Source organism: Echinops telfairi, unplaced genomic scaffold (genome assembly GCF_000313985.2).
Source record: "Echinops telfairi isolate 266 unplaced genomic scaffold, ASM31398v2 ScPeMD7_7406;HRSCAF=8444, whole genome shotgun sequence".
Taxonomy (NCBI): domain Eukaryota; kingdom Metazoa; phylum Chordata; class Mammalia; order Afrosoricida; family Tenrecidae; genus Echinops; species Echinops telfairi.
The window spans coordinates 808192-820632 of NW_022111306.1; the positions used below are offsets into that span (position 1 = coordinate 808192).

The window sequence follows — 12441 nt, forward strand, 5'->3', positions numbered from 1 at the left end:
GGAGCCCTGGCTATGGGTGGGAGTCCACCTCTGGGTCCGAGATTTGCTCTGAGTGGTCTTGGGAATCGAACAGACAAATTTGGTATCCCTACTCCGCCCCCAACTGTCCCCACTCAGAGCTCCTCAGAGCTCCGGGCGTAAGCTACCTTTCTGGCGACCATCTTCCCGCTCTTAATTTTCTCAGCACATTTTTAATGCATTTTTTTGGTGGTAAAATTAGGTGCCTTGGCAGGTATTTCAGTTGGCTTATATTCGAGTATATATGGTAATATGTGTCAAAACATTTTTATATATCAAAATAATTGACTCAGCAGTCTTCACATGTGCAGTTTTAATGACATTATGTTATCCAACCATCACCTCACCTATTCTCAAATTATACCACACCCTTAACAGAAGCTGTGTGTTCTCTAAATATTGAGTCCCCTTTCCCCCTTTTAACCATTAGCAATCTCCTATTCTCTGTGTATGCAGCATTTTTTTTATCTACTTTTCTGTTGATGGACATTGGGCTTTTTCCACATTTTAGCTATTGAGTAGCCAAGTACTGAGTATTGATGAGAAAATATCTGTGCTTTCAGTTGTTTTTGTGACCACCCATTTTCTACTCTTCTGTTCCCCATACTGAGTGTTCAAGCTTTGATCCAACCTCATGAAGAATGGCTAAGATGGAACTGGTGGGATCTGTATGTAAATCAAACTTTAACTGAAAAATGTTAATGCCGAATTTCCAATGCCCTTAAACGTTACTCATATCTATGATATAATCTAAGAAGCCTTGGTGGCATAATGGGTTACACCAGGTCAGCAAGGGTAGCGGTTCAGCTATACTAGTTAAAGGAAAAAGATTTAGAGTATCTGTTCCTGTAAAGCAGTGGTTCTCAACCTTCCTAATGCTGAGGCCCTTTCATACAGTTCATGTTGTGGTGACCCCAAGCATACAATTATTTTCATTGCTTCTTCATAACTAATTTTTCTAGTTATGAATCATAATGTAAGTATCTGCAGTATGTATTCTCATTATTAAAAATTGAACATAAAGCATAAATTAAAGGGGTCACAACCCACAGGATGAGAACCGCTGCTATAAAGATTTAAAGTCTCAGAGGGTCTCTGCGTTAGCATCAACTCAATTGCTGTGGGTTTGATTTTGCTTTACTTTGATATATCTGCTTCAATAATTTTAATAGTTGTATTTTACTATAAAATGACAATCATTAGAAAAGGACGATACTGGACTTTTCACATCAATTTGTCTTTATGCGAGAGCCTTCTGCAGGAAAATTACAAACATAAAAAAGTGAAAACCGGGCCAGACCTGCACGTTCAACATGCACAATGCAAGCTAGGAAGCCACGCTTCTCTAACCTTACTCATGTGCAGACGCATTCTTAGAATTCGTGAATGCTTTTCCATCTGTGATACAGGTTGATCTCATATTAAGTGATTAAATATTAGTTATGTCCAATGAGCCGTAACTGAAGTTTCCAATGAGACACGTTTGTAACTACCCAGCTTGTTTTGATGGGATGCCACAAAGTGACTTGGGATCTTTGTGGTGTTTTGCATCACCTGATTTCTCTTTTTTTTTCTTTTTTTTTTAAATTTCTTTCAGTTAAGAGTGAAGGTGAACTTTCTTGGTGGGGTTACACTATCCATTGTTAGGTACCTCTCCGCCACAACTCTTAGACAACTATACAATTAAATCACAAAATGCTTTTGGTAAAGAACTACTAGTTAACCCTGAGGGAGATATATTCTCTTTGAAGTGATAGCTCAGTGACCTTGTGTAGAGAAAGCATCACCATGGCAGTAGGAACTGGAGATTAAATAATACTTCAGTCACACTTCCCAACAATGATTGGAAGAAAAACCAAGTAGAAGATGAGTGGACGTGTTTCACTAACTGAAGTAGCTCCTTCCCTCTCCACCATCTTTTATCTCCTCTGGAACTAAGGCAAAGTTCACAGCAGGTTTCCTAATCATCAAGCATTATAGAGATAAAAATTAAAGCTTGAAATGGTTGTAACCTTTTTTTCCACTCATATGTATCATGAAGCCATTAAATACTGCCTTCATAGTGGATAAAGGAGCAAAACAAAAGCCTGTAGGGAACAAATTACCTACCGTTGATTGTGGCAAAAGGGGTTGTAGATTTGCATTGCTTAGTTCCACTAGCTATTTCTTTGGTTTAACACTTCACCAACAAAACAAAACAAACAAAACAACACTCCACCGATATTGATGGAGAGGTAACCCACGCAAACCAGAACTCTATGTATGCACTGGTTCCGGGGGGTGTTGAGTGGGCAGAGAACCACTCCACTTACAAATGCAGCTGCTCCTTCCAAGGTGTGCTCGTAAGGAAACACCGGGCTCCATGAGGGATCACTTCTTTGGCCTGTGATTTCTCATCATCAGGTTTAATGTCTAGCCATTTTGCTAGTAAAGGCTGTTTCTCCTACTCTACAAAAATAGGATATACTTAAACTGAGTGCACTACCTGGCCAATGTGTCCTCCACTCGCCTTGCCCATCTTGCAGTCATTTATTGTTTGTGCTCCGAAGATATGTGAAAGTGCGCCCACCAGAGAGCTTGACTTTTTCTAATCCCAACCCACACACTGATGTCAAACGTATTTTGGTATCTTCTCAGGAGCATCATGTTCTTCCAGCAGCAGCCACTAAGCAGAGAATGCATGAGAGTATTTTGCAGTAAGACTTGAAATACACGTGTTTATTTTTTAGTGGAGATTTTCAGAGTGTAGACTTTGAAGGTCAGGCGTGATGTCAGATTCTTAGTCATTCGCTATGTATTACTGATCACGTAGCTCTGCCAAATAAATGCCCTAAGTGCTTTCCTACAATCAGCGAGAGTAATGAGTTAGTCAGCTTTTTACGCATGCAAGGTGGTGAAAAACTACCTCAGGGCAATAAAAGAGTACCCCCCAGCCCCTCAAAAAATATCCTCCTGCCATTGCTACAGCAAGAGACCATGCCAGAAACTCTGATAATGAAAATTTTCAGAGACTTTTCAGTGTGTTTTTAGTCACTGATGATCTGTAAATACTCCTCTGTCCAGCGGCTGTCCTGACTCACTGTCTCCCTCCTCTCGTCCTCCCTTTCCTTTGGTTCTGTTATTCTTTTAAGATCTTAACAACTCAAGCGCTATTTCATTGGGGTGAAGGACAGTGAGTGATTACTCTTCTAGAACTTTTAATGATGCTTTCTACTCAAAATGACACAAATGGACATACCCAGATTTCATAAATCATCCCTCTAAACTGGTTATCTCTATGGATGAGTAGAGCACTATGCTGAATTAGAAGTTGACGTGAAAAGGGGATATTAAAAATATATCTCTTTTTAAAAGGTTTTATTGACATATAATCCACATCTTAAAATTAAAAGGGTTAATCATATTTAAGAGTTGCGCAATCACCACCAGCATCAGTTTTTTAAAATGTTCTTTTTTTCTCGTACTCATTATTAGCTCCCCATTACCCCCCAACTTCTCTGCCATAACTCTAAGAAACTATTAGTCAGTTGCTGTCTATAGATTTATCTATCCTGGATTTCATATAGAGAAAATAAACCTCAATCAAAAAGTAGGCAGAAAATATTAAAAACTAGACCAATCTTAAGTGAATCAATAGAACAAATGCTAAGGCATCACAGCTTAATGTAACCACATCTGCACATTAATCCACGTTCCAGTGCACTCTCTCTGATTTAAGCAAGACTATTCACATCCTGCTCAAGGGTCGGAGGTTAACCAAAGGCTTCCACCAAGTGGGGTCCCTGCAAATGGATTTTGGGCTTTCACTGTTAGCCATACTCTTCTGCAAACTGGGTGCTCAGAATTTAAGCCCTAATAGTGTTCCTTCCTCCTTTCTTCGGTTTTATTAGTTGCAATCCTTGGATCCCACAGGCTGGTGTGCTTCTGCTATGTGGACTAGGTTATCGCCTCACGTAGATGGCTGTCTGTTTTAAGATAAGCCTGTAAGTCCCCAGAAACTATTCTTTGTGATAGCCAGGCATCATTTGATTTCGTCACCACATTTTGCTATATAGCACCAGATCTTCAGTGAGGGCAAGTATTGAAATGGTTTATATATGACCCTGGTTCACTTTTGAGACACCATTTATATTTTATTAGGAAATATTATAAGTTATCCCCATAAGGCATGGGGTAAGTCTATTAATAGTATTATTAATATAGCAAATGATATCGAATTTTAAATCCTGTTTAGAAAAGGAAAGTATAGATGTTTTGGACAACTTTTTAGCCCAAAATACATGGACTGTTGTATAGGTTAAAATTTTTAAATAAATGGACATTATTTATGCAAACAATGAAGTTGGAGATAGGGCAAACTTGCAGGAACACTCATTCACCAACGCACAACTATGTCTGCTGGGCTGAGATGAGTCAGAAAACAGCAAATATATGGTTGTCTTCAGTTGCCCCTTTTAAATTGGGAATACATATATCATTCCATAGTTCAATCACATCAAGCAGCATTGTACAACTGCTACCACACTCAGTTTCCAAACATTTGTTTCCTTCCTGGATTCCTTGACATCATCTCCCTTTATACCATCCCTCCCCCAACCCCACTACTGAACCCACCAGAGTGGGATAAACTAACTGAACTGAACAGTTAAAACCTTACAATTGCTACCACAATCGGTTTCCAAACATTTGTTTCCTTCCTGAATTCCTTGACATCATCTCCCTTTATACCATCCCCCCGACCCCCCCACCACTACTGAACCCACCAGAGTGGGATAAACTGACCTGAACAGTTAAAACCTTGTCATTTGACCCCCTCTCTGATGCATGCTGTATTCGATCTGGTTTTCAGTTGACATTTTTTAGGCACCCTCAAGGCATGAGATTCGAACCAAATGTCCATTGGTTTCCATAACCTTGAGATAGTGTTCAGTCATCTGCTCTTGTTGCTTGAGACACTGCATTGTATTACATGACTTGAAATAGATGCCTGCCTTTGTCTTGGTGTTTCAAAATGTGGAAAAAAATGAATTAAAAGATAATGAAATTTTTCCACAAAATTTTGAAGCCCCCTCATGTAATAATGCACATAAGGGCACAGTACAGATATTTCTTAGACATAACCAATCATCAAACATACTGGTTTTCAAGTTTAAAGCTTTAAGAGCATAGTTTCATGGACAACTCAGTTAATTGGCATATATGTAGTTCACAAAGTTCTACACCCAATTTGGTAAGTGGTGTATATGGAGCGAGCCACTAAACTTACGGGTAGCCATCTAAGATAGTGCGCACTCTCTTCTTGTCCTGCACAAGAGAAAACGCAGGTCACCAAAGCCTCAAAATAAATTAGTCTCCAGACGAAAAGTCTGGCTTCACTGATCCTGAGACCATAAGATGTTGCCCAGTTAAGACTATCAACCATCGAGAGGAATGATACCAGCTGGATTCTGACAGAAAGATGGGGAAATGTGGGACAGAAATGACATCGGTAAAAAGTCTAGATTTGCTGGATGTGATACTTCAGGACTCCCCAAGACTGTTGCCCTGACATACTCCATAACTCGAAACAAAACTATTCATAAAGGTCAACTCTTCCTAAAACACATTGTCTCATTAAATAGAGAATATTACTGGTAAGTACTGTGCACTTTTTAAAAAAACGCATCTATACGAGACTAAAGTGTCAACAATTTTGCTAATACAAAGATGGAAGGATAGGGAGAAACTGGATTACTGAAAATGAACCCTCCTGAAAACAATGAGAACATTAACCCATTTGGGGAAAAGAAAATGAGTATCTCTGAAGAATTTGTGTTAATCATGGAATGGGACCCTAACTTGCTGTGCAAATTCCCCCCAAAACACAATATTGTTTACAAAGAAAAGGTAAGCAGTCTGGCTGAGCTGGAGAAAAGGGTGGCGTACACGAACAGTCGCCTCACTGGTGAGCTGTTACAAGGAGGAGGTGGAGGCTTCCACACAGCGAGTTGGTCAGCAGTACTTGCTGGGATGGGAGTTTGAAGAAAGGAATACTAAGAACCGGAAAGAAATTAGAAGACTGTATTAGTTTTATGTTGCTAATAATATCACCACAAATTTAGCAGCTTAAAGCAGCAATTTGTGATAAATCAGTTTATAATTTATTATATCTAAATTTCTGTTGACCAGGAGACCAGATACCACTTCGCAACCAAAAAGCTTCCAGTCAAAACATTGGCTGGGGCTGCCCTCCCATCTGAGGCTCAACTGGACACAAATTTATCTGAGGAGCAGAGTTGGGTACCATGAGGTTTGGGGCCGAGGGATTTAGTTCCTTCTGACTGATGATCAGGGGTTGCCCTAAGTTTTTAGCAGTTCTTACCACAATGGCCTCCCACCAGATGTTGCCCACAACATGGCAGCTTGCATCTTTAAAGCCAGCAAGGGAATGAGAGACTTCAGAAAAACAACACTACTGTATATTATTAGTTACATAACCACATACATCCTGTCCCTTTGCCAAATTCTGTTGTTTAGAAACAACTGCTAGGTCATCCCCTCTCTCACTGGGAGAGGCCTATGCAAGGGTTCACATATGAACCTTCTGGGTCAGTCTAGAATCTGTCTGCAATACAGCTGATAAGGCAAGCTGCACTCAGAGTCTGAATTACCAGGGATAGCGAAGAAGAGTCCCATTCAAGAAATTAGATCTAGGAAACATGTTTTCTTGCCCATGCACAGTTAAGTTATTTGCATACATTTTTTCCTGTGTGCTTCTCAATTTGTCACTCATTTTACAGATGAGGACACAAGCACTGAGGAATAAATTCCTGGGTTCACGTACATCCTAAAGGGAAACCTAGTTGTCTAAACCTAAATCTAGGTTAAATCTAACGTAGCCAGTCCTTCCTGAGTCTTAACCAATCGGGTGTTCTTGGGACTTAAGAGTGGAATAGCTCTGGAGAGATAGATTAGAAAACACTGAAGATAACTCCTAGATTAGAAGCTATTTCACCTTGGAGAAAGCTGGCATTGATTAAAATAGAAATCCCATGAGGGGCGGGCAGTAGGACAGTAATAGTAACTGTACACTCAGAACATGCAGGCAGTGCTGAGCACTTGCTGTGCATTGCCATGCTGCAGAAAGTCTTTGCCACGCTTTTGTTGGTACCATCCTAGAGTCAGTCCTGACTCATGGTGATTCCACGCACAATGGAACAAAGCATTGCTTGACCCTACACCAGCCCCATAGCTGAGGGTGATGCACTCTTGCGATCCCTAGTATTTCATTGGCGGATTTGGGAAATAGACCTCCAGGCCTTTCTTCCTAGTATGTCTTAGACTCAGTGTTCCACTAAAACCTGTTTAACCTCACAGCAACACACTGATATGAGTGGTGGTTGTGCATGAAATTCATTGGTCAGGAACAGAACCCCCAAGTCTCCTGCATGGAAAATGAGGATCCACTTCTGCCCCTTCAGTACCCCCAGAATCAAACATAATCAGTCTATTCAGCGACAACCCCATTGTCTTTCCTTGCCTGCTGATCCCGTCTAATCATTCATCCCTCTTATCCTTAAAATAGCCAGTATTATCTCCATAAAACGAGTGAAAATCCTGGGCCTGGAGTTTGGATCCTGTCGTGGCTGCAACCCCAAGTTTCTAGCAGGACAGCACCTGAGCCTCAGGGGCCTTTCTTACCACAGCTGCCACGGGCCAACTGGCGATGATGCCCAACTTCCTCTGCCAAGGCTACGAAGCACAGAGCAGTCTGTTATGTGCTGTCGCTCTTGAGTTATGTTCAAGTCTGGAAAGCTCTAGTATTTTGCTTTATGTTTATTTCTTAATCTTCCTCCACCCCCAAAAATGTATCATGGACCCTTTTTCTTAATGAACTTCCAAAATATCCAATTTGACCACTGAATTTCTGCAACTATGCCCTAAAACAATGAGTTAATACTTACATTGTATTATTTTTCAGGTGTGCAAATGAAACTAAATTCAAAACGGAGGAAGTATTTTGGGCTTACAATTTCTGTCCTACTCCATACTCGTGGACTGCACTTCTGGGCCTTATTTTATATCTGGTTTTCTTCGCACCTGGTAAAAATACAAAACAAAACATTTTGTTGTTTGTTATTGTGGCATTTCTTTTGGAAAAAGACATTTTTCTGAAATGGCATTTTACTGAAATTTTTAACTCTGTATTTCTCAGGAATGGGACCAATGCCTTGGACGGTGAATTCTGAAATATATCCCCTTTGGGCCAGAAGCACAGGAAATGCTTGTTCCTCTGGAATAAATTGGATTTTCAACGTTCTGGTTTCGCTGACATTCTTACACACAGCAGAGTATCTTACATACTATGGTAAGGATGACTATGTCCCAACTGTGCCTTCATTCTGGCTCCCCCACTCTCTTTTGAGACATGCTATCATTTGTGATTGACAGAGCAGGTAGTTATATTTTTGCTGCTATAAATAGCTCCATATGGGCTTCTTATTCCCCAAAGGCTTACGGAGAGGATGAGGAAAGAGGTAAGCGTAATTCTCCTTTCCTGAGCAGCATTTCTTCGTGTCCTTCAGTGCTTAATGGCAGTCACACATCCACTTCCCATGCAGGAAACCTTCAGGGTGATTTTTTTTTCTGTTAAGTTTAAAAGGGAAACATAGCCAACAGCTAGGGATTCTAGGACGAACATGCACGTACCTTCTACAACAGACATAGGATCATGCCGAAGAGCAGATGCAGAATAGGGCTCCATGCAGCTCACCTAAAGGTGCATGTTGAGACAATTTTTAGAAATAACACGTATACACACACACACACATATATATACATACATACACACGTCCTTTATGCTTATAAAGTATACAACGGATGCTTTTTCAAAATACTAATCTATATTTAAGCCTTGGTGTATTTGTTTCCTAAAAAAATCTCCAACTGTGAGAAAATACTTCAGCTCAGATATATTCTTGTTATATTTTTATCTAAACTTTACTGGTTTATGTTAATTATGCACTTATATTCCTTATTTAACCATAATAATTTGTCCAGTTCGTGGTACTTTCAATATTCTTCTCCAGCACCACAGTTCAGATGCAATCAATGCTTCTACAGTCTTCCTTATTCAATGTCCAACTTTCACATGCATGTGACTCAATGGAGAATACGGTGCTTTGGGTCAGGTACACCCTAATCCTCAAAGTAGCATCCTCATTCTTCAATATGCTAACAAGGTCTTGTGCATCAAATTTACCAAATGCAACACAGCTTTTGATCTCTTGACTGCTGCTTCCATGGGCATTGATTGTGGATCCAAGTAAGACAAAATCCTTGAAAACTTCTGCCTTTTCCTCGTTTGTCGTGATGCCACAGATTGGTCCAGCTGTGAGGATTGTGGTCTGCCTTACACTGAGTTGTCATCCAGACTGAAGGTCACAGCCCTTGATCTTCATGAGCAAGTGCTTCCTTCCCTCCTCCCTTTCAGGAAGCACGGTTGTGTCACCACACACACAGAAGGTTAACAACCTTCCTCCAATCCTGATATCTGCTGCAACCGTTGTTGATCTTAAACCAAGTTTTACTTGTGTAAATCAATGACATTGCTCTATAGTTTGAGCCGTCTGTTGGATCACCTTTTTGTTGAAACGGGCACAGATATGGATCTCCCCTGTCAGTTTGCCAAGTAGCTGTCTTCCAAATTTCCTGGGATAGATGAGTGCTTCCAGGGCTTCTTCAGCTTTCTGAAATATTTCAGTGGGTATTCCACTCTGTATATGTATTCTTTCCATCTTCTCTTGATGCTTCCTGCTTCATTCAATGCTCTGCTCATAGGTGATCCTATCATTACTTTGGGTGACCCTGCTGGCATTTGAAATACCAGTAACATAGCTTCCAGCATCACAGCAACACACAAGCCACCACAATAGGACAAACTGACAGACAAGTGGTGGTATAGCTCAATAGACCCTTCAAAGGCATCATATCAAAATTCTTGTGTTGAAGCTTGTGGAATTCACTCACACTTAGCCTTTGATTCTTCAATGTATGTAATTTAATTGAATATTTGCTTTAATCTGAAATTTAATTTAGGAACCTTAATAAGATTTCTTTTCTTCAGAATAAAACTGAAGAATATTCTCACTGTTTAAACTGGATAAACTCTTAACAGATTTTTTTTCACCCACACCAACTCCAAGAGAGACACATGCAGAACGTGACAGACTTGCTCTTGACCTGACACAGGTCCCTGCCTGCCGGGCCTGCCGTGTGCCCCTCTGCTTTAACCACAAGTCTAGCGGGCGGAACCCGCTCGGCCAGCAGTCATGGCATTTGCCTGGTGGGATTCTTGGGATGTTATGAAAGGTTCCTGTATTTTAAAAGAACGTTCTTGATGTTATTTTAGTTTGGGAATCTGGGTCATACACTGAAGCTGTGTGGCCTTTAGAATCTGCCAAATCCATCATTAATATTTTAAAAAACTCAAAAACAAAAAAACTCTGATGTTTCCATCTTTAATGTTTAGGAGTGAAATTTTGATTTGTTATTTCTAATTATGCCACTGTTCCCCATTAACAAAAGAGGATGCACGCTTCCTCAAAGTTTTATTTTATGGAGTCAAATTAAGTTTCTTGTGTTGTTTTAGTTTAGCAGCTTGGTTTAGTCTAGATTGTTTTACTGTCTACATTTCCCCCCTGTATTAACGTGACAACCAGCTTTACCATCTGTGGCTGGTCCCCGACCCCAGTATTCCACTCTGTTCACCTCTGGAGTCTGGCTTGTTCTTGGAAAACAGCTCCTTCTTGTGTAGCTTCGCCTCCACAGTTCTCAGATCCCCACGCTCGTGGCACCCTTTTCATCAGAGTACTCCCAATGGATTAAACTCGCCCTGTCTGCTCCATCTCTCTTCTTCCCCACCACACAATCAATGTAATAATGCTGGCTATCAAAAGTGTAAACAACTAAGCAGACATCACTGCCATCACGTCATTCCAATTCATACCAACCCTCTGGAGCCCTGGTGGTGTAGCAGACTTGGGCTGCTAACTGCAAGGTCAGCAGTTTAGAAACCACCAGCCGCACCAAGGGAGAGAGATTAGGCTTTTTACTTTCATAAAGATTTAGTCTCGGGACCCGCCGAGGCAGTTCCGCTCTATCTTAGAACTGGTCATAAGCTTAAACGACTAACAGTCAGCTTGGACCAATATGTGCCTTTCAGGTTCATGCACTCTGCAGCCATGAAACCTTCTGTACCACACAGCTGTGTCCATATGACCGGTTTTATTTTCTGATTATTTCCCATGTGCTTTGTCTATTCCATGAGACTGTTCATTCTATGATGCCATACATTCTCCAAATTTAGTTTTATTCCACTTATAAGAAAAGCTTGCTTTAGTAGTCAGTGCATAAACAACACCCAAACCTACTGCCATTCGGTTGATTCCAAATCATAGTGATCCTGTTGGCTAGCATAGAATTTCTCCATAGGTTTTCCAAGACTGTAAAGTTTTTATGGGAGCAGACAGCCTCATTTCTCCATCAGAGTAGCTGCTGAGTTTGAACCACCAACCTTGCAGTTAGACCAGTGCTTAACCTACTGCGCTGCCCATACTTTTAGAAGCAAAGTATCATTATTGCAAAAAACACCATGGAGGCAACAGCTGACCTCTTCTGACTCCCAAACTGATTATCACAAGGCAGAGGTCAGATAGGCTTCCATCCATCTCTTTTACCCTAGTATTTCTGTGGCTGGGTTCTGTAATTCATTGCCGAACTCAGTGACAATGCTCATGATTATGGAATTTTAGGGAAATAAACCGGTTGCTATTCAGGTGAGAAATGGCCAAGACACAGTTGTTCAATCAGGACAGGTTCTTCCCTGCTGTGTTTATAGGCAGGCCTCTCTCTGATCCTGTCTCTTGGCCTGGCATCTGCCCTGCTCAGGCAATGTTACAAAATTCTTTTAGGACTGCTAATAAAAGTCCCAAGGGCATGCCAGTGTATTATAAGCCTGAACCTAAAGGCATTTTGCTTCAGGTCAGCAAGTCCAGTTCCCCTATGCCCAGAAGCATCCCATCCCTCAAGTTAACGTCCTGCCCCAAAGCACTCAGCTTTCCTAGCTCTGTTGGTCGGAAAATCATGCTCTAGCTTCTGGATCTGATGTTTCATGCCTCGGCTGTCAAAGCTATTGTCTGGATCAAGGAGGTTCACTGTTAGGGACCTCAGAGCCCAAAGGAAGCACTCTACCCATTTCATCTCTCTTACTGCTAGTGAGATCCTCCACCCTGTCAGTACATACTGAGTAGCCTGGCAATCAAAATCAACTGCTAGCAATCACTCACGGCAGAGCCATATAATGCACTCAGCATTTCCCCCTATCTTACCTAAAGCCATCAGGAAAATGAAGGTCATTTGGTGGGAGTGACCAAGACTGTGGGT

General features: G+C 41.0%; 1 protein-coding gene across 1 annotated transcript in view; it reads left to right on the plus strand.

Annotated features, from left to right (window-relative positions):
- Positions 1-12441, plus strand: part of SLC2A13 (solute carrier family 2 member 13) — a 96443-nt gene that overhangs the window by 81099 nt on the left and 2903 nt on the right. The window contains exons 3-4 of the mRNA XM_045296393.1: positions 7979-8100; positions 8213-8365. Coding sequence (XP_045152328.1) covers positions 7979-8100; positions 8213-8365 — 275 coding nt within the window. The remainder of the gene's footprint in view (positions 1-7978; positions 8101-8212; positions 8366-12441) is intronic.